Raw genomic sequence first — 21,883 nt, 5'->3', positions numbered from 1 at the left:
AAAACTAATTCAATATCTTCGTAAATACTATCATCAACAAAAGAAAGTTACATTTGATTGAAATTTACACCAATACAACGAATATGTAAAAAAGAAGAAGACAATATTCGAGCTTTGTTTACAAAACAAAGAATTATAAAATCTGTATCTTGCTTATAACTTGATATTTGAGTTACAAATTTTGACATAGCATTATAAACTTCTATATTTATCAGTATAAACATTGAAAATGGAAAAATAAAATTTGAAAATCTTAAGTCAAATCGTGTCCAAGTCCCTTTAACAATCGATTAAAAATAATGACCTTTACATATCTATAAAACATTTTGAAATTTGAACTGGGTCGCAGAACACGAGATATTGGTGACTGACCCCCCCCCCCCCCCCCCATCCCATCGTCGGATCCAGTCTCGCATACGCTTACTGATAATCAGTAAGCGTATGCGAGACTGGCCGTGGGTTTCCGATGATGCCCCCTCGATCCCATTTCCTTACAAATATTTTCTTCCGAATTTATAATCGATTTATTTTTTCTGAGTTTTTCATACATTGTATTTCGTACATAGTCCATATATTATCCGGGATTAACATATTTGTTACGTATTGGTTTTCAACATAACTGTGCCATTTTTGTTTCCTAAATGAAATTCAGCCATGTTAACGTAAACATCACATGTTTTGCAACATTTTGATCAAATCAGTAAGTATTTCAAGAGTCGATTTTAATTGCCAGTCCGGTAAAAGTAATTCTTAAAACACCAACATGTTTTTTTTATTTAAATACATGCATGGCCATGTGATTAGACTGTTTTTTTTCACCTTGATTGAAGGTTGCGCATTTTGCTATACTGTTATATCATATACCAAGAAGTGTATTGGACCAAATTTCCCTTTCGCCACTTTTGCGCGTCGTTACGCGGCGCAATATGTTCATTAACTAATACTTCAAATCCAACACTTATATAACTGAATAATATGTTAAAATGTTATATATATCCCTTAATATCCAGTAAAACATCTACTATAAACCAACACTTATTTCTAAATGATTAAAAGATAAATTGTTTGATATACTTTATTCAGATAACAGATCAAAACATGTAAACATATAACATATCATAACCCATGTGTTACATAAATAATAAATAAACTGTCAGTAGAACAAAGCACTACAGTGACTCTCTTTATTCTCTTTCTTCATAATGCTACACCCCTCAGTGAAAACATTCTGAACGTTGGCTGAAATGCATAAGTCACAAAACATCAAGCCCAATTTGGAATCGTATCTCAACCAGTTCCTGTTAAATTTCCAACTGATGTTAAATTTACGTTTTGGAGTGGATGGTTTGACTATTTTGACTGAATTAGATGCTTGAGCAGGAGGGGTTGAATGTTCAGACCCCGAATTGGAAGAAAAACAAAACATTGACAATTTCTGAATTTTAGACTGACAAGGGTCAGAAGCTACAAGTTTACGTTTCCCCATATTGACAAGCCAAATGTCAAAAGTAAATGGGGTATTTGGTCAAGCAAGATTATCATATTTATACCGCAGCGCACTGGACATCAAAGAAAATTAATTGTCTGCGTTGATATGTCCATATCAATGACGACAGACTGCAGTGTTTTGAAATTTCATAAGAGAAAAGCAAACACAACCCAATTATAGAAAATTTTAATAAATAGTTTCAACGTTATCCAAAAACAAATGTTCGGGAATACGATTGATGTATACATATTATACGCATTTATATAACCAGTTATTTAGCGATCGGTGCACTGGTTACGATTTGACACTAATATGGAGACGATAACAGTATAATGAGTTAGACCTTAAATGCTTTAAAAATTGACCACAAGCCGTGTATACAACAGTCTCGTGCCCGATTACATAATTATCGACGTCTTGCTGCCAAATATTACCTGAGGCTATTATCTGGCCAGAGTTCTGTGTGCACTGGAGCGACGCGAGATTTCCGGTCGCGTGCAATGACTAAATAAACACACTGACTGAATAAACAGGTGTATATTTTAAACGAAAACTGAACACTGATTTTTTATACCATTTTATTACAAAAAAAGGATTTTCGCCACATTCAAATTTCTTTTCGCCACATTTGAAAAAAATTCGCCATTGGCGAAAATGGCGAAGCAGCCCAGCTCGAGCCCTGGTATTGGACTAGTGTTTTGAGACAGCAACTGGAAGCTAGGGCTGTATCGCCCTCGGGGCTGATATTTCTCTGTCTCAGCCCGTCGTCAAGAGGGTGTATTGCCCTCAAATTTAAAATCGCTAATTCCCAAATATCTTTGCTTTAAATTAAGACTAGTTTGTAAAATAACGATAGAATAACAAATATGTAATACAAAGCATCACCTTACACGTCTGAATATTTTTATTTATTGCTGAAAATTGAAAATAATAATTCAAAAATAGCGCCAAAGAGTGATATGTAGCTAAGCAAGGGGAGGTAACCTACACAACGGTTGTGTATTCAGAACAATAGCATGCTATATTTAATATCTCAACATTAAAATTATGAAGGATATAGAGAAGGATGGAACGAGACTTAATCTTAGAAAACCAGAGATAAGACTGTAAAAATTAAGTGATTAAAGTAATGGACGCACTTATGAACATTCTCAAACAACTTGCTAGGCCCTATAGGTCTAACAGTATGGATTTTTATGAATGGAATCTGACAGGAAACTTACGAAATCCCAGTGAGGGAATTTGAATCATTACGACGTTGGGAAGGATGTAAGTTTCTCTCTCGTTAATAGATAGTGCTTCATTTCAGACGATAGACTCTCTTCTACTATATATTTCAAACAACATAGTTTGTCAACAAAGTCCGACAACTCATACAGTTCTTAACACATATAAAAAAGAATAAAACGAACAAGTTTTGTAAATCCAAAAAAAAATCTATAGCTTCTTCATGATAAATTATATTCCTTATTTGGAATTTGAATAAAAGTCTTTGATTTTAGATATATGATATAAACAACATCACACTGTTGTTTTGATCTCGTCCCTGGTATCAGCCCTCGGATTGTATCGGCCCCCGCCTTTCGGGCTTGGGCCGATACCAACCGCTCAGGCTGATACCAGGGCTGAGATCAAAACAACAGTGTGATATTCTATGTGTCTCATAATATCGCTGTACTTATTTTTTTCCCTAAAAAAAGATATACCAAGTTATCATTTTCACACGTCATTAGTGCTGTTCAAAAAGCTTGTATTAGACCAGCTTCTCTGAGAAACATCAATTTCCCAACTTACGTAGTTTATTTTGTATGCTATTTTTAAATCACAAGTCTTATTCACCTTCAAAATTAGAGAGTTCCATTGTATCGTGGCATTGAAAATCTGGAAGCCTGGTTCAGTTATAACGGACAGTTTTTATTTTTTAAAAATAAAATATGACTCTTCATGAAAGCAAAGTCACTTAAACTGGTTAGGGAATAAAATAAACATTTTATTATGCTTTTTATTTAGTTTTTTTTCATCAGATACATTGTGGACTTTTGAACTTGCTTTCTCTCTTGAAAAATTTTAATTTGTGAGCAAAATTTTATTTGCTGATATACATGATATATTTGACAACCTTCTTTGCACTCATCCTGAAGTTGGAGCATGAACTCCTTGTGGAAAATTGCGAAAAACGGGAATCCTATTTTTTGGAACATACCGCGATACAACGGAACCCGCAATATAATGAGAAGAGAGTATATTGTTTAATTCAGACCAAAGTCAAGCAACTTTAGATAATACATTTTTTTATAAAATCTTGTTCACATCTTTTAAACAATATTTCCTACCTCAACAATACAATAGCTAGGTATTCAACAAGACCATAGAGTTTGACATTACAATTTTGAAAATTAAGTTAAGATCCTTTACCCTCTTCCCACTGGAATCACTGTAACTGAGTTCAAAATTCAAATTGCATCATATTCGTACCTGGGTTGAAAATCGTAATCTAAGATACTGTTTTTTTCTCCTAGAAATATCAAGCTCTCATTTTACGGGTAGATTAAGAAACTTTATAAATGTTGCCTTAAAGATTTACTCATTATCATTACTGATCCCTACAATGCTTCTCGAAAATTTCCCTAAATGACAACTGTGGTTCATGTACTGGCAAATGTATATGGTTTCAGGTGGTTTGGCAAAGTTTGATAGGTAGATGATTATATCATAGGTTGTTTGTTATAAATAAATTGCTGTTATTATACTCATATTTCAGTAAATTGTAGCAGTTTACCCTGAAAAAATGTTGTGCAACATTTATTGTGAAACAGTAAATGTTTACGCATGTAGGTTTTAAATCTCAGAGGTTTTGAAGCTGTATTCAGTGTTAAAATTACTTTGAGTTAGCTTGATTTCTTATTTTGTTCCTATTTTGTGCATAAAAATAGTGTTTTTGATTTGCATTGAAGAAACTGAAACTTTCCAAACTCTCTAACCTCTATCATAATTTTTTTTTTTAATTGAGCTATAGGTTTGCAGCTAAATGTAGATAGAATATGTACCATTACATGTAGGTACATGAATTCTTTGCTCTCAAGTCTTTAGGATATTCTGTAAATTTTGATTTGTTTTTAGCACCTACAATGAGACTGGCATTTAAAAATCTGAAGTATTTGCAACAAATACTATCTTCATCAAGGAAATGGCAGCCTTTGTCACTAAGTGGAGTTAGATCCTTCTCTGGTAAAAAAGATGAGAGTGATGGTAATTCATATGAGAACGACTATATTTATGATGAAGAAGGAAATGAAAAAATCAGACCTGGTGCAGGAAAAGCAAGGTAATGATTTTCTGGATGCACTCTTTTTGTAAAAAAAAAAAATTAGTTTGCAGGAAACAATTAGCAAGGAAAATGAAAATGCAAAATTTAATAAGAAATTAATCAAATAGCACCTAATTTAAAGAAAGAATTAACCAGTTTTGTCTAATTTATGTCCTGTAAACTGTGTAAGCAGCCCCATATTAATTTACACATTGTATGAAGCTTGGCTTGATATTCAGGACTGAGACCTTCATCAAAAGTTGGGGTTGTTGATTTTTTCAGACTTAAATTATGAAGGTCTGCCTAAAGATTCAGTGAAGCCATCAGTCCAAATTTCAAGCTGAGCCAAATCTCAGCCGAGATTAATGTAACATCTTTGACCTTACATTGACAGGAAAATGGGGAAGTTTTTCAAGGAATCCATATCCAAAATGTTCTCTTTAAAAGAAGAGATTCCAAGGTCAACTGACCTAGTGATTGTTGGTGGAGGGCTGGTGGGGTCAGCGGTAGCCTTCTTTGTCGCTCACAAACAAACAAATAGAGAGCGCGAAATCATGGTTATAGAGAGGGATCCAATGGTAAAGAGTGGTCATATACAGCTGTTTAGAATTTTATTTAATCACTAATTTTGTTTAAGACTTATTTATCTTGAATTAACACAGAGTAGCTCATATATTGTACAGTATTAATACTGCAAACCTCTTGTCAGCCACTTAATCATATATTTGTGTATATATATGTTTTATTTAGAGAACGAGACAGGTTCTCTATGTTTGATACAAATTTGGGGGTGGACTCGTGCGTAGGGTGGACTCGTGCTACGCACGATTCCACCCCCAATTTTGTATCAAACATAGAGAACCTGTCTCGTTCTCTAAATGATTTGTGATACGATTGAGCATCTGGCACTTCTTACTGAATAGCAGTGACATGTAAATTTCACTTCTTACTGTATCGAAAAAAAACCTAGGTGCATTCCAGGGTCAATAAGTGTATTGGAGTTAGATGATTTTTACACAATTTCCGCAGATGGCGTGAGACTGTATCAGTTTATATTTGACTACAGCTAGGGTAAGATGGACATAAGCTCTCTTGATTTTTTAACGGACGAAGTAGACGATATTACCTTATCGCTCATATGCAAATATATAGAGACAGAGCATCATGTATTTAAAGGGCTTCAAATTCTTCGTTTTTGTGCTGATTCGAATGCGGGCGCTGCAGACAGCTGTTCAATCGACTTTGATTGCGGGAAATTATGACTATTTATGGACTGTGACGTTCATAAGAGCAAAGTGAAAGAAAACACTGCCTCTAGATTTGGACCAGTCGTAAAAACGATAAGAATGAAGAAATATTATTGAAGGTCAGGAAAACCGAAACACAAAATTTATTACAAAATAGGCCTTGAATGTGTTTGAAAAATGGCTTATCTTTGGTAAATTTGGATAATTCTGAAGATGACGATGCAAAAACCTCTTGCCAGGAAAACCAGTTTTCATTTTCGTTTGGATCTAAATAACTCAGTGGAATTAAGTGCTGTGTTCCTGAATTAAAAAAGTCCTAATTTTCTTGGGAAATTTTTATTGAGAAGGACCCATACTCCTTTTCTTGCTATGTGTATTTTAGTAGTTTTGAATATTACTGTGGAATCATAAAATTTCGTGGGGGCCAATTTTCGTAGATCGCTTAAATTTTACAAGTTCATGGGGACGTACGGTAATTTCATGTATTCTGTTAAACTTACAAAGGAAATATGACTTTTTGTTATACTTTCATGTTGAATACTGAAATCTGATTGGTTAAGACGCAGTTCATAATCCTTTCTATTACCCTCAGCGTTAGCAACGCACTTAGCAACGGGTAACATTAAAAATTGTTACAAGCGCGAAAATTATGCGCGTACGGTTCGCTGTAGAATTCACGTTATTCCTATATAAAAGCAGTAAAATTTTCTTAAAATTAAGACATTCAGTATAACAAAATAAATAGTGCCTGTTTGGGAGGATAACAGTTGAAATTGACACCCCTCGAAAACCATTGTCATCCTCCGCTTCGCGTCGGTTGACAATGGTTTTCTCGGGGTGTCAATTTCAACTGTTACCCTCCCAAACAGGCACTATTTATATAATAACACTTATTTATTAATTCGTGGAGGATGTTAATTCGTGGATGAGAGGTACCCACGAATTCCACGAAAATTTAGCAACCACAAAATCTAATGATTCCACAGTATTTGCATACTGATTTTGTTAAAGTTGACATTAGATTTAAATATGTTGCATTTATTGTTGCATTGATTTATATTTAGATTGTTCTGTATTTAAGATACAGAACAGTTGGCTAATACAGAACGGTTTATTGGCTAATATCGCACACTTTATCAGGTAATACAGTACAGCAAATAGCTCCGCCCCCAGTAGCCTTGTACTGTGTTGCTATTATATAAATAGTGCCTGTTTGGGAGGGTAACAGTTGAAATTGACGACTCGAGAAAACCATTGTCAACCGACGCGAAGCGGAGGTTGACAACGGTTTTCGAGGGGTGTCAATTTCAACTGTTATCCTCCCAAACAGGCACTATTTATTTTGTTATACTGAATGTCTTAATTTTGAAGAAAATTTTACTGCTTTTATATAGGAATAATGTAAATTCTACAGCGAACCGTACGCGCATAATTTTCGCGCATGTAACAATTTTTATTGTTATACTTTCATGTTAAATACTGAAATCTGATTGGTTAAGACGCAGTTAATAATATTTTCTATTACCCTCAGCATTAGTAACGCACTTAGCAACGGGTAACATTAAAAAATGTTACATGCGCGAAAATTATGCGCGTACGGTTCGCTGTAGAATTCACGTTATTCCTATATAAAAGCAGTAAAATTTTCTTAAAAATAAAGACATTCAGTATAACAAAATAAATAGTGCCTGTTTGGGAGGATAACAGTTGAAATTGACACCCCTCGAAAACCATTGTCAACCTCCGCTTCGCGTTGGTTGACAATGGTTTTCTCGGGGTGTCAATTTCAACTGTTACCCTCCCAAACAGGCACTATTTATTTAATGTTACCCGTTGCTAAGTGCGTTGCTAACGCTGAGGGTAATAGAAAGGATTATGAACTGCGTCTTAACCAATCAGATTTCAGTATTCAACATGAAAGTATAACAATACAAAATGGTAAGCTTCAAAGAAAAACACTGCCATCGTGTCACAATATATTACATTACAGAGTGAATGATAAAAAATGTGCAACTATTGTGATTCTGATAATTAACAAACAAGATTGAATAAAATTGACACCAATTGATCAGAGTCAGTATTAACGCATTAAGATTTTGAATTAATGTTTACATGTGAGTTAATGATGTTCTTGTAGTACACCACAGCCTCTTCTTCCCTGTCAGCGGGGGGCATCAGACACCAGTTTAGTGTCACAGAGAATGTGCAGATGTCAATGTTTACCACAAAATTCTTGAGGAATATCAAGTTCTTCTTAGGATTAATAGGTAACGTCTGTGATTTTCATTGCCATTTCAAAATGTACAGTAAGAAATAAATGTAAACATGTGTATATACTGATGTGTTTAAAATGTGTTTCAGTATGAAAGTACAACTACAAAAACATGACTGTACTAGTATTTAGATATCTTTGGTTGCATTTTAAAAGATCCTGTAGGATTAAATGTTTTACAGATCAGCCCCCTCCTGATGTACAGTTTAATCACCAAGGTTACTTATTCCTTGCAACGCCAGAGAAAGCTGAAAAGTTAGAAGAGCTTGTGAAAATGCAAAAGTAATCTAATTTGTCTTTTGCTTGAAATACACGTCCCCCATAAATTCCTTTAATAGGATATCTTCTTCACCATAGAAAGACTCTTTCATGATAATTCCCCCTCTAGAAAATGACCTTGAGATATTAATCAACCTCTGAAATTAAAGGACACAAGTGTCACAACTATTTTGTTTTGAATGTGTTTTGTTTTTTGACAGATATTTAGGAGCTGAAGTGGAGATGTTTTCAGCAGAAATGCTGAAGCAGAGATTCCCATGGTTAAATATTGATGGAATTGAGGCAGGTTCTCTTGGTAAGGCAAATTTTTTATGAATAAGTTCAAATATTTGTAAAGCTCCTAGATCAAATGAAGATCTTGCAAAATTGGCTTAATTTTTATAACATAGTCATACTGTACCGGTATTGTTTTTATTTCTACTATTTCACTGTTTGTTGTGTTGGGACAATATATTCAAACATCAATAAAATTGATTTAGTGTGTTAATAATACAGATACCCAAATGTATATGAAAAAATTTAAATTCCTGCTTTTTTAGCTCACCTGAGCCTTTCTGAACACTTTTTGTCCGGCATCTGTTAGTCTGTCTGTAAACTTTTACATTTTCAATTTCTTCTCAAGAACTGCTGACTCAATTTCAACCAATTTTACTTAGCACAAAGCATCAGTGAGTAAAAGTGATTCAAGTTGAAATAAAGGATCATGTCCTGTTTCAAGGGGAAATAATAATTATTGAAAATTTGTTTATTTAAAAAAAAAAATGGTAGGATTCGGCCACAATTGGGGGGGGGGGGTTGAATTTTTACAAAGGAATGTGATATTATAGGGAAAAATCTTTCAAGTTTTTCTTTTAAAAACCATTTGCTTAAAAAAGGTGTAACATGTTGTTAAAGATGTTCCTGAGAACTTCAATGCTCAATGTGAGATTCAACTATAAAATCATCCTGTTACATAAGAAGCTCAATGATAAACATAAGAATAGCTAGAGAAAAATTTAAAAATCTTTTAATACATTGTCCTGATATTTTGCATGTGACTCCATAAAGCTGATTTCATTATGTCTTTTGTTGCTAAGATGAGTGATGTGGCCCATAAGCCTCTTGTTTATTCTACACTAAATTATATTTACGAAATATTTGACAAACAATTTTACAAACTTAATCTAAGGACTACAGAACATTCAAAATAGCGACCATGTCAATGGCAGTGTGAAATTGTTTCTTTCAATGCTTAAAGTTTAATTAATTAAATGTAAAGTATATTTTTTAAATCAAAAAGAAAATATTTTGTAGTGACACATATACCATGATAAATACTGAGACAGAAAGAAGTGTATCTTCCCTGCCCTTGGTATCTTTCTTGTGGCTTTCACTCCACAGAGAATAAATTTTTCTTTTAAAATATATACATCAGTTTATCAATTCTTATGAGTAATTAATGAACATTTACCCTCGTAAAATTTCTTAATGGAAGAAATCTAGGAAAGTAAATGTCTTAACCCCTTTAATTGCTATGAGAACTGAGAGAAATAATTTAATATGAATGCACCATATTTAATGCTTTTATTGTGAACTAAGTAAAAAATAAAAATGCCATAATAAATTCCATGACTACAGTATAATTATGTATTCTAAAATTTTGTTAGCATAAAACCATTTTGTTTTCCTTAAAAAATTGTTTTTGTAAATGGTAACTCAATCTTTGTGTATTGTAAACTAGGTATACTTGGTAAACAGGAGGAACTGTTAATTAATATATTTTTCTTATAGAAATGGTAGCTCACAAATTTACATCATTACACAACAGTAACTTTTCGAATACCCATAGACAATGGCTCCCATGAAATCCAAGGATTCCACAGTGGATTATCCATTCAACATTATTGGTAGATTTATCCCAGAAATTGGTCCTAACAGGTCTATCATTTGTTTGTTTCCTTGTTCAGGTTTAAACGGGGAGGGCTGGTTTGATCCCCATTCACTCCTGGCTGCCCTGAAACAGAGAAACATCGGCCTTGGAGTGCGGTATATTGATGCTGAGGTCATTGGCTTCACCAAAAAATTAAGTGCACCAGAAACAATTGGCAACCAGTATGTGCTCGCCTCTGTCATAGTAAGTATGTGCTCGTCTCTGTCATAGTAAGTATGTGCTCGCCTCTGTCATTGTGAGTATGTGCTAGCCTCTGTCATAGTAAGTATGTGCTCGCCTCTGTCATAGTAATATGTGCTCGCCTTTGTCATAGTAAGTATGTGCTCGTCTCTGTCATAGTAAGTATGTGCTCGCCTCTGTCATTGTGAGTATGTGCTCACCTCTGTCATAGTAAGTATGTGCTTGCCTCTGTCAAAGTAAGTATGTGCTCGCCTCTGTCATAGTAAGTATGTGCTCGCCTCTGTCATAGTAAGTATGTGCTTGCCTCTGTCATAGTAAGTATGTGCTCGCCTCTGTCATAGTAAGTATGTGCTCGTCTCTGTCATAGTAAGTCTTTCCTCTCTGATGATCAGTTTCTTGGATTTCTTGCATAAAGACCACAGCCACTTGAAGTACATGTATGGATGCTTCTACTTAACCCCCCAATCTGAATAAAGATCTCTACGGAAGCACAAAGTTCAGAGAGTTCTGACAATTTGATGTGGGTTATGTTCTGAGATGTCAGAATAAACATTGATTTAACCAATCATATGGCAAGTTACAATCTTCTGAAAGTGATCTTTTTGGGAGTTGATTTTAATCAACTCTCCTATGCAGTTACTTGGACAAACCGAAAGTGAAACAGCGTTTGGACCTCAGCACAAATCATCGCTGCTGACAAGACTTAGTTCTTGAAAAAAATTGATAAATTTGATGTAATGTATGCTAAAGCATTGTTTTTCAAGGAAACTTATTTACAAATACCTTGAAAATAGTTAGATTTTAAATGGTACGAACAATTCAGACATTTTTTGTAGTCGTATATATTCCTACGCCAGAGTTCAATATAGTCTCGTTCAAGTCGACGCTCGGCTGTCTCCGTAGATCTCCAACAAGCAGAGAGTCTCGTCAGCCGAGCGTTTGGTTGAACGAGACTAAAGTTCAATATTGCTTGGATCCATACAGTTTTCGAGAAATATTTCTATTACTGATACATAGTTTGATTGAATTAATTTTATCTTTAAATATTATTTAACATGATGGGGGTTTCTCGACATTCTTGTCGAAAAAGTCCAAAAATTCATATTTTAAAAAATGTACTTGTCATGCAAAATAAGATATCATTGATTTTAAAATATATTAACATCGACAAAATCAACTCCCGTCAGTTCTTCAGTACTTTGATTAAACAATATTACCATCTACCTCTTAAAGTTAATTGTGATTATTAATAAATTTATCTTTCATGCAAATGATAAAGTTTATTCTGAAGCCATGAAAGATGACTCTCAATGGGTCGTTGTTTGACCTCTTTGCACTTTGCACTATTGTAGAGATCTATATTTTAATCAGATTTCATAAGCAGGCTTTTTTTTTCAAGTAAGTGTGTTTTGGTTAAAAAATAGTACATTTTTTTTTAAATTTTATTACTATTTTACCAATATTATTTAAAAAAATTTTTTTTTTATTGCATATGAATTTTTTAAGATTGAGATGAAACAGCAAAATTTAATATTGCAAAAATAAAATCAACAGCATCCCCCAGAAAATCCAATTTTATAGTCTATTAATGTCTTGATTTTTCATGGAAGAGATGAGTACCTTTATAACAATGTTTATTCATTGTGTTGTTCAACTATCCACAGTCAAGGGACACTGATGGAGATATGTTTGAGACCAACTGTCATCAGGTTGTGAACTGTGCTGGACCGTGGGCTGGCCAGATAGGAGAGCTGGCAGGAATGGGGACCGAAACGGGGGCGTTATCCATTCCCTTACCTGTGGTACCCAGGTAACAACCTTATTAACACTCTCAAAGCATGTTTTGGTACACTTGTAATTTATTTGCAAATCAACAGATCCATTTCACCTATTTAAAGTAAAAAGTATGTTGTTTATTTGCTGGTACAGTCCAGTTTTCTCAAAGTGCATGTCCCTTTGTAGGCTTGGATTAAATGTACATCTCTGAAATTCCTATTAGAATATAAGGACTCACCATTTTGAGATAACTTTTGTTGGACTCTTTCCCCTAAAATACAAATAAAAGTATTCATCTCTCTAATAAAGAGATCTATATCTGGAGGACGAAAGTATGTCGGCACTTAGTACGTATAATTTAATTTTAGCCACAAAGAGATTCTAACATACATATACAGAACATACTGGTGTCATATAATATTTAGAACCCCCCAATATATTGAACCCGGGTTCAAAATATTACTGTGATACATTGAGCCCTTCCACCCCTCCACCCCCAAATATATTGAACCCGGGTTCAGTTTAATTTGCGGTACAATGAATTAAACTATTATATGACACTTGTATATTACGGCCCAAATACGGCAGCCAATAAAAGACTAATTTCTTTACCCTACCTAGCTCTTTATTCATGCTTGCAGTTATATGCATACCATAGTAAATGTTTCTTCTTAACAATGGATAATACATGTACACCATATAATTGCCAGAAGCATGTTATTTTGTATGCAAATGTAAGAAATTGTTTTATTATGAAAGCAAAATTCTAACACAACTCATGAACTGTCTAATAGGGATACTGATTTTCTAAATTAATTAATTTGCATTTCTAATCAATAAATACTTCAAAATGAAAACCATAAATTTACAAGTATATATAATGAAATAAGACTCAGAAATAAAATAAGCAATTTTGTCATTACTGCTATCTATTTGTCTTACACAGGAAAAGATTTATTTATGCCTATCACTGTCACAACGGCCCGGGGATTAGCACTCCTCTTACTGTGGACATCACTGGGACCTACTTCAGGAGGGAGGGGCTTGGGGGGATGTATATATGTGGAGCTTCCCCAGAATCAGAGGTGAGTTTAGTCAGGGTGCAAATCTGCTATCTGTTTTGTTGTTTATAGAGATGCATGTAAAAGCAAAGCTAAGGAACCTTGGATATGTAATAATTGGTATATTTCATATCATATTTTAGTTTAACTATTTTAATGAGAAAAAAACTGAGATTTTTTTGAAAATATACATCTTTCAAAAAGTTAGGTACAGTGTACATGTATTACCTAACTTTTTAGGTCACCTGAGTCACTCAGGTGACCTATTGCAATTGGTCTTCGTCCGTCGCCGTGCGTCATGTGTCGTGCGTTAACAATTTTACATTTTTAACTTCTTCTTGAAAACTACTTGGCCAATCGTTACCATTTTTGATGTGAAGCATCTCTATGGTAAGAAGAGTCTAAATTGTGAAATTCATGACTCTACCACCCCTGGGGTGCCACGGGCGGGCCAAATATGCAAAAAAAGCCAAATTTTCAAAAATCTTCTTCTCTACTCCTACGCATGTGAGGAAAAAACTGGTTGCATGGCTATGATGTCCATGAAGCCCTCTACCAAAATTGTGAAATTTATGGCCCCTGGGTCAGGGGTTCTGGCTTTAGGGTGGGGCCAATATGGCCATATAGTAAAAATGTATTAAATCTTAGAAAATCTTCTTCTCAACTACCATATATATTTTTTAAAAACTAAATGCATGATTATGATGTCCATGAAGCCCTCTACCTAAATTGTGAAATTCATGACCCCTGGGTCAGGGGTTCAGGCTCTAGGGTGGGGCCAATATGGCCAAATAGTAAAAATATATTAAATCTTAGAAAATCTTCTTCTCTACTCCCATTTATATTTGTTAAAAACTAAATGCATTATTATGATGTCCATGAGGCCCTTTATCAAAATTGTGAAATTCATGACCCCTGGGTCAGAGGTTCAGGCTCTAGGGTGGGGCCAATATGGCCAAATAGTAAAAATGTATTAAATCTTAGAAAATCTTCTTCTCAACTACCATATATATTTGTTAAAAATTAAATGCATAGTTATGATGTCCATGATGCCCTCTACCTTAATTGTGAAATTCATGACCCCTCAGTGAGGGGTTCAGGCTCTAGGGTGGGGCCAATATGGCCAAATAGTAAAAATGTATTAAATCTTAGAAAATCTTCTTCTCTACTCCCATACATATTTGTTAAAAACTAAATGCATGGTTATGATGTCCATGAGGCCCTCTATCAAAATTGTGAAATTCATGACCCCTTTGTTTGGTGTTCAAGCTCAAGGGTGGGGCCAATATGGCCATACAGTAAAAATGTTTTAAATCTTAAAAAATCTTCTTCTCTACTTCCACACATGTGAGCGAAAAACTGAATACATGGTTATGATGTCCATGAGGGCCTCTACTAAAATTGTGAAATTTATGACCCCTTTGTTAGGTGTTCAGGCTCTAGGGTGGGGCTAATATGGCCATATAGTAAAAATGTTTTAAATCTTAAAAAATCTTCTTCTCTACTCCCACACATGTGGGCAAAAAACTGAATACATGGTTATGATATCCACAATCTCCTTTACCTAAATTGTGAAATTCATGGCCCCTGGGTCAGGGGTTCAGGACATGAGGGGGGGGGGCAATATGGCAATATAGTGTTAATGCATATAATGTTTAAAAATCTTCTTCTCTATTCTCACACATCTGTATAAAAAAACTGACTAATAATTATGTTAACCAGGAAGTTCTCTACTGAAATTTTAATTTTCATGTCCCCTCATGGATGGGTTTTGACTCTAGGGCAGGGTCAAAATGGATGTATAGATGTTAATGCATATAACGTTAAAATATTATCTTCTTTACTCCTACACACCTGAAAGGAAAACTGAATTCATGATTTTGTAGATCAGATCTTTTAGTTTTTCACCAAAATTATAGGTTTCACAGTTCTTCTTGAAATTGGTCGTCATTACAAATTTATAATTTTTCTACTCCAGTATGAAACCTACCGTAATTAATTAGATGCATATATGAGACTCCATGACAGATTTGTGTATGGGATATATGCTACTCAGGTGACCGTGAAGGCCAATTGGCCTCTTGTTTAAATTTTGTTATCAATAATAATTCCAATATTACTGTGAAATGTTGGATATTACAATAAATACATATTTATGTACCGGTATATCTCTTAAACTATATGTCGGTTATTCATTTATTTTTTAGGAAGAGGAACCATCTATTGAAAATTTAGATGTAGATTACGAGTTTTTCAATGAAAAGATATGGCCAAGACTAGCTCACAGGATCCCAGCTTTTGAAAATATCAAGGTAAGTGCGTAGTGGGGTTTTTGTGCTTATATATGCATTTAGCCCACATAAAATTAATATTTAGATTCTCATCTTGATTTGCAAAAAAATATTGGGCGGGTGGGCAGATTTTATTTATTATTTTTTTATTTTTTTAAAACCACCTTTCCCACCGTTCATGTTCTAGAAATAACAACAGCTCTTTTCTTTTAAATTGTTAATGCTTATATGAGTACACAAACCCACTTGTAATCTTATAATTCCATTTTATTTCAACTTAACTGTTAATACATGAAGAAATTTGTATCCTTATGATAACAAACATGACTGAAATCAAACGGTAATTCTTATTTTTGGGCAGCCACTAAAATATTTTGAATTTTTAGCTCACCTGAGCCAAAGGCTCAAGTGAGCTTTTCTGATCACAATTTGTCCGTTGTCTGTCGTAGTCGTTGTCGTTGTCGTCGTCGTTGTCGTCGTTAACTTTTCACATTTTCATCTTCTTCTCAAGAACCACTGGGCAGATTTCAACCAAATTTGGCACAAAGCACCACTAGGTGAAGGGGATTTAAGTTTGTTCAAATGAAGGGCCACGCCCTCTTTAAAGGGGAGATAATTGAGAATTATTAAAAATTTGTTGGTATTTTTCAAAAATCTTCTTCTCAAAAACTATTTGGCCTGAAAAGCTAAAACTTGTGTGGAGGCATCCTCAGGTAGTGTAGATTCAAGTTTGTTCAAATCATGGTCCCCGGGGGTAGGGAGGGGCCACAAGAAGGGGATCAAGTTTTACATAGGAATATATAGAGAAAATCTTTAAAAATCTTCTTCTCAAAAACTATTGGGCCACAAAAGCTCAAATTAAAATGGAAGCATCCACAGGTAGTGTAGATTCAAGTTTGTTCAAATCATGGGTCTGGGGGGTAGGGTGGGGCCACAATTGGGGGATCAAGTTTTACATAGGAATATATAGAGAAAATTTTTAACAAATCTTCTTCTCAAAAATTATTAGGCCAGAAAAGCTCAACTTTGAGTGGAAGCATCCTCAGGAAGTGGAGATTCAAGTTCGTTCAAATCATGGTCCCCGGGGGTAGGTTGGGGCCACAATTGGGGGGTCAAGTTTTACATAGGAATATATAGAGAAAATCTTTAAAAATCTTCTTCTCAAAAACTATTGGGCCACAAAAGCTCAAATTAAAATGGGAGCATCCACAGGTAGTGTAGATTCAAGTTCGTTCAAATCATGGTCCCCAGGGGTAGGGTGGGGCCACAATTGGGGGGTCAAGTTTTACATAGGAATATATAGAGAAAATATTTAAAAATCTTCTTCTCAAAAACTATTAGGCCAGGAAAGCTCAAATTTGAGTGGAAGCATCCTCAGATAGTGTAGATTCAAGTTCGTTAAAATCATGGTCCCCGGGGGTAGGGTGGGGCCACAATAGGGGGATAAATTTTTACATAGGAATATATAGAGAAAATCTTTAAAAATCTTCTTTTTAAAGACCATTTGGCCAGAAAAGCTTTAACTTGTGTAGAGGCATCCTCGGGTAGTGTAATTTCAAAATCACAGTCCCTAGTGGTAGGGCGGGGCTGTGATGGCGGTTTGAATTTTTACATATATAGAGAAAATCTTTAAAAATATTCTGGGAAAGTTTTTCGGTCCAAAACTCAGTACTTAGTGTGAAAGCACAGGTTATGCAGATATAAGTTTGATGAAACCATGATACCCTAGAGAAAAGTGGGGCAACAAAATGGGGGGGGGGGGTATATAGGAAAAGAGAAAAATCATCTTACAGGTACAACAACAAAAGGGGCTTGGTATTTACCAAAAGAAAGAGGTGGATAAAAATTGGCAGATTTTCAATTTTTTTTTTTGCAAGATCTACTGTACTTAGTTGTCAAGATATTTTGATACATGTACTGTAATGCTAATTTGATCAGAATTAAGGCAATTGTTGCTCAGGTGAGCGATGTGGCCCCTGGGCCTCTTGTTTGTATGCTGAGCCCGATTTTTGTTACCGAATTTTTTTTCCACAGAATTTTTTTCACAATAAAATGCATTGGGCGGGCCATTTTCAGAGGGGCGGGCGGGGATGAGAATCTAAATATTAATTTTATGTGGCCTTAGACTCACCATTATACTGTATTTTGTATCACAGTATCTGTAAAGTTACATGTACCGGTAGTTACAATTAACTTGTGAGCGTTGTGGCCCATGGGCCTCTTGTCATAAATGTGTCGGGGTAGAAAGATTTGAAGATATACTGTAGATTCCTAATTAAATACGAGGAATTATTTCTGCGTAAAATCATGAGACCCTCGCCATTTTTAAAATCTGGCTTTTATTTTTCAGACAATTTTGAACTATAGTAAATTTAGCTGCAATAATGTAGCCCTCTCCGATTTTTTATATCTGATGTTTACTGGAGAGGCCTCTCCCAAAAAAAAAAAAAAAAATATCGGGAGAGGGCTACATTATTGCAGCTATAGTAAATTATAACCAAAAAATTGGTGATCACAATTTTATTTTCTTGCAATTTAATACAAGGAATCGCGAGATTAAGTATTCGCGTAAAATAAGAAATTTACAGTATGTAACCGATAAGCTATTCATATTGTGTTTATTATGAAAATTCACAGAGTTCCTCTGCAGTTAAATGACTTTTCTTTTGATTTCAGTTGAAGAGTGCATGGGCTGGTTACTATGACTACAACGTATGGGACCAGAACTTAATCATTGGACCTCACCCTGTCATCACAAACTTTCTGTTAGCCAATGGAATGAGTGGCCACGGTTTGCAGCAATCCATCTGTGTGGGCAATGCGATCAGCGAAATGATACTCAATGCCGATACCTTTACCGTGGATTTGAGTAGATTTAATTTTGACAGAATAATTAGACGAGAAAAAATCTTAGAAGATTTTATAGTGTGACATGGGCTTTTTAAATGGAGACTGGACAGCAATTCTGTCAAAGTTCTAGAGAGACTTCTCTGTGATTAATTCATCTGTTATTTGACTCTCATCAATGAATTGATTGATACTGGGTGTGCCACCTAATACAGCATTAGAAAAGTGGATTGATAAACTTAAAATTTTTTTAATATTGTAACCAGAAATCTTAGACCAGTGATGATCATATACAGACTTTAGATATAGAATCCTCATGATTTTGAAAATGAGCATTGTTTTTATAGCATTCATAATTTTAAAGAATACACATTTGTAGATGGAAATTTTTGTTGCGTTTTATTTTACCAGTAGTCCAGTACATGTATAGGGTTTTAATCAATCAATCAACACTTACATTAGACTCTTTGATCATGTACTGCATCAGCCATTTTTAAAAATTTTAATACGTTCATTGTAAAATGCTTTATCTGATTTCACTTTCAGTGCATGTACATGTATTTAGAATCACTTTTCATATACATCTTTATGTGCAACAAATTAAAGCAAACATAAATGAATATTGCAAACATATCCTTCAAGTAAAACATAAAAGATCTTTTTGCATTCAACCATTCAATTTTATTTACACAAAATACATATATTATCACAGGTAACAATGAATATTGTCTCTAGCCGCACTGCTCTTCAAATGTCCTATTTACCTTTTTTCTGGTTTTTCTGGGGCTAAAAAAACAAAATGAAATGATCATACATCCTGAAATACACATGTAGGCACATGTGATAATAATTTCTAGATGACAACAGGAATTACAGATAAATATAATTCAATATCACAATTCATAAAACTATGAATTGTATATTATTTTGCTTTAGACCAAATGTGAGTAGTAAAAATTCTAGACGGTTAAAAAAAAATTAAATGCAGAGCACGAAATATAATTAAAATATAATTCTGCTATAACTTATTGATAACACATGATGATTGTAATAGTAATGGAGATGCATGATGCATTCTTGTTAATCACATTAAATTAAAAACAACACCATTCCACATTACCCGGACAAACTAAAAACCTTTCTAATTTGTGATGCACGCTCTACCAACAACAACTTGCCAAGTGGTGGTAAACAAATTAATGTCATGCTTTAAATCACAGCAAACATTCCGAGTTAATGGAGTTCAATAATGAGTTCAGACAGATGTTGTGTAGGCAGTAAAAAAAAGTGATATCGTCATTCTGGGTGGACAAAAGGGGAACACACATGCGCTCAAACTAATTATATACTTACTGTTTCTACTGTTAAAATATTTAGAAACATTGTATTGACACAGTATACAAACAAAGTGTAATGTATTCCATACATAAAGAAGAGCAATTTAAAGGCAATTTAATAGTTATTATTTGAATTATCGTTCGAGTTTTTATTTTATTAGTACCTGGTTCGTTAAGTTTCTGTATTATTGGTGTGATGATTTCGTCCAGGTTTTGTCTCTGTGATATGAAATCCTGTGTCGTAGCATCAGAGGTGTTCTCCACCCATTCTGTTTTTTCTTTACATGAGTTGGTAATGATGTTCTTTACATAAAAAGAATTTTAATGGTTACAGATTGCAAGATTGATGTAATGAAAAAAGATTGTAATCAAAGGCACCATGAATAACTGGCCTCATATTACGTGATTTCTATTGTTTAAAGGCTTTGTGAAAATGATATGTAGCCATTCAAAATATTAAACTGAGAATCTGTTTAGCACTTAGAAAAAACAGAACTGTTATTTATTTGTTCTATAAAAGAGCTTCACCTTGTCTTCTTTGGTAAGACGGCCTTGATTTCTTTCAGGATCTGTCAAAAATTCCTGATGATTTCGGATAGCCTCAAGTAGCTCTGATTTTGCCTCTACACATAAAGAAAAAAACACATTGTTTTTCTAAAGTAGATAACAATTACAATAAAGTGAATTTTAGAAAGATGGTGTATATATAGTCATAGAATTGTACACATTTACCTGCCCAGTCTAGGAAGTCCACACATTCTGTTTGGTTGTATCTTAACGCTGTTTCCCGAGCCCTTTCTCCATGCGCTGTCTTCAGCTGTAAATCTGCTAAAGCATCTACCAACACTTTCAAAAGACTGACTTTTCCCCAAGCAGCAGCATGATGTAGAGCTGTATACCCTAACACATGTATAAAATTTGGTTTGTTAATCTGCTTCCTGATATTAATGTTCAACATATTACATGTATATTATTGATAGTGTGAATAATAGGCTCAGTACTGTCATATTTCTTTTAGCAATAGCTATATAAAAGTACCCGTAAGTTAATTAACTTATTAACTCAGTCAGTACTCAGTAGACTGAAAAGAGTTTTGATTTTTATACTTTATAAGGGTCTTGGGTTCAAGCATCATTGTGGTTTAATAATAGAAAGAGATTTGTCAAAACTGAAAAATTTTGACTGATGATGTCTCAGAATTTTTTTCAGTCTCAGTACGTGAACATGGTGAGTCTCCCTGAGATTATGATTTGGCCGTCCTCCTATTCTATTACAATAATATCACAAACACAAGTGATTAGGTCTCAATCAAAACATAGGTATGTTACCTTCAACAAATAAGACCCAATCACATAAATTATATATAGGCCTATATGTGATCACAAATAAAAAAAATACCTTTTATATTTGCAGAATTAACTTCAGCGCCTCTAAGTATTAATTCCTTTGCAAGTTCTATTCTACCAAGCGTTGATGTCAAGTCAAGAGGAGATTTTCCATCACGACCTCTGGAGTTTATCAAATCGGCTACAGTTTCTTTGTATGGATCTTCATCATCCTCAAAAGATTTTCTCAAACGTTCGACGTCATTTTTCAAAACGCAATGTGTAACGATATTTGCATTCGGTAACAAAACTTCAACTGGTTCTTCTGGCTCCTCTGGCTGCGATGCTACGTCTGTTGTCATATTTTTTTCTCAAAAATAAAAAAAAATTCCTAACTAAATTTTCGGTTTCCACCCAAGCTTCGTAGCTAATAAACAAGTCTTCTAAATGTTTGAAAGCAAGTATTCCAATGAGTGCTTGTTATCAACACAGAATGGTCTCTAAATTACAAAACCAACATGATCAGTGTCGTGATTAAAGTT

At 34.3% G+C, this 21,883-nt stretch overlaps 2 protein-coding genes across 3 annotated transcripts; one reads left to right on the top strand and one right to left on the bottom strand.

The window, feature by feature from the left end:
* The first annotated feature begins 601 nt into the window (after window positions 1-601).
* Window positions 602-19,065, top strand: LOC105340755 (FAD-dependent oxidoreductase domain-containing protein 1). Its single transcript, XM_034447264.2, has 11 exons — window positions 602-700; window positions 4,610-4,814; window positions 5,191-5,374; window positions 8,181-8,310; window positions 8,498-8,597; window positions 8,795-8,889; window positions 10,541-10,707; window positions 12,369-12,514; window positions 13,427-13,565; window positions 15,749-15,853; window positions 18,509-19,065. The coding sequence occupies exons 2-11, from the start codon at window positions 4,618-4,620 to the stop codon at window positions 18,761-18,763; spliced, it is 1,518 nt and encodes a 505-aa protein (XP_034303155.2). The 5' UTR covers window positions 602-700; window positions 4,610-4,617; the 3' UTR covers window positions 18,764-19,065.
* A 272-nt stretch (window positions 19,066-19,337) lies between these two features.
* Window positions 19,338-21,800, bottom strand: LOC105340754 (ankyrin repeat domain-containing protein 45). Of its 2 annotated transcripts, none has more exons than XM_011446951.3 (5): window positions 21,415-21,800; window positions 20,749-20,916; window positions 20,545-20,639; window positions 20,181-20,319; window positions 19,338-19,465 (listed from the first exon to the last, which is right to left on the bottom strand). In XM_011446951.3, exons 1-5 carry the CDS (start codon window positions 21,701-21,703, stop codon window positions 19,440-19,442), a joined length of 717 nt encoding a protein of 238 aa, XP_011445253.3. In that variant the 5' UTR covers window positions 21,704-21,800; the 3' UTR covers window positions 19,338-19,439. The 2 variants fall into 2 exon arrangements, with proteins under 2 accessions (XP_011445253.3, XP_065933208.1); XM_066077136.1 differs by lacking the exon at window positions 19,338-19,465 and adding an exon at window positions 19,557-20,040.
* Window positions 21,801-21,883: the final 83 nt, after the last annotated feature.

This window comes from Magallana gigas, chromosome 2, assembly GCF_963853765.1.
Source record: "Magallana gigas chromosome 2, xbMagGiga1.1, whole genome shotgun sequence".
Classification (NCBI taxonomy): Eukaryota; Metazoa; Mollusca; class Bivalvia; order Ostreida; family Ostreidae; genus Magallana; species Magallana gigas.
The sequence above is the reverse complement of the archived record's forward strand: the minus strand, read 5'-3'. Positions and strand labels throughout refer to the sequence as shown.

Excerpts from the sequence above, each read along its gene's own strand:
- LOC105340755 (XM_034447264.2), top strand. The coding sequence starts at position 4,618 with ATGAGACTGGCATTTAAAAATCTGAAGTATTTGCAACAAATACTATCT. Across the intron at positions 8,598-8,794 it reads GAGCTTGTGAAAATGCAAAA|ATATTTAGGAGCTGAAGTGG; the intron begins GTAATCTAATTT and ends GTTTTTTGACAG. Across the intron at positions 8,890-10,540 it reads AATTGAGGCAGGTTCTCTTG|GTTTAAACGGGGAGGGCTGG; the intron begins GTAAGGCAAATT and ends TTCCTTGTTCAG.
- LOC105340754 (XM_011446951.3), bottom strand. The coding sequence starts at position 21,703 with ATGACAACAGACGTAGCATCGCAGCCAGAGGAGCCAGAAGAACCAGTT. Across the intron at positions 20,917-21,414 it reads TAATTCTGCAAATATAAAAG|GGTATACAGCTCTACATCAT; the intron begins GTATTTTTTTTA and ends TACATGTGTTAG. Across the intron at positions 19,466-20,180 it reads ACAGAAACTTAACGAACCAG|CCCCAGAAAAACCAGAAAAA; the intron begins GTACTAATAAAA and ends TTGTTTTTTTAG.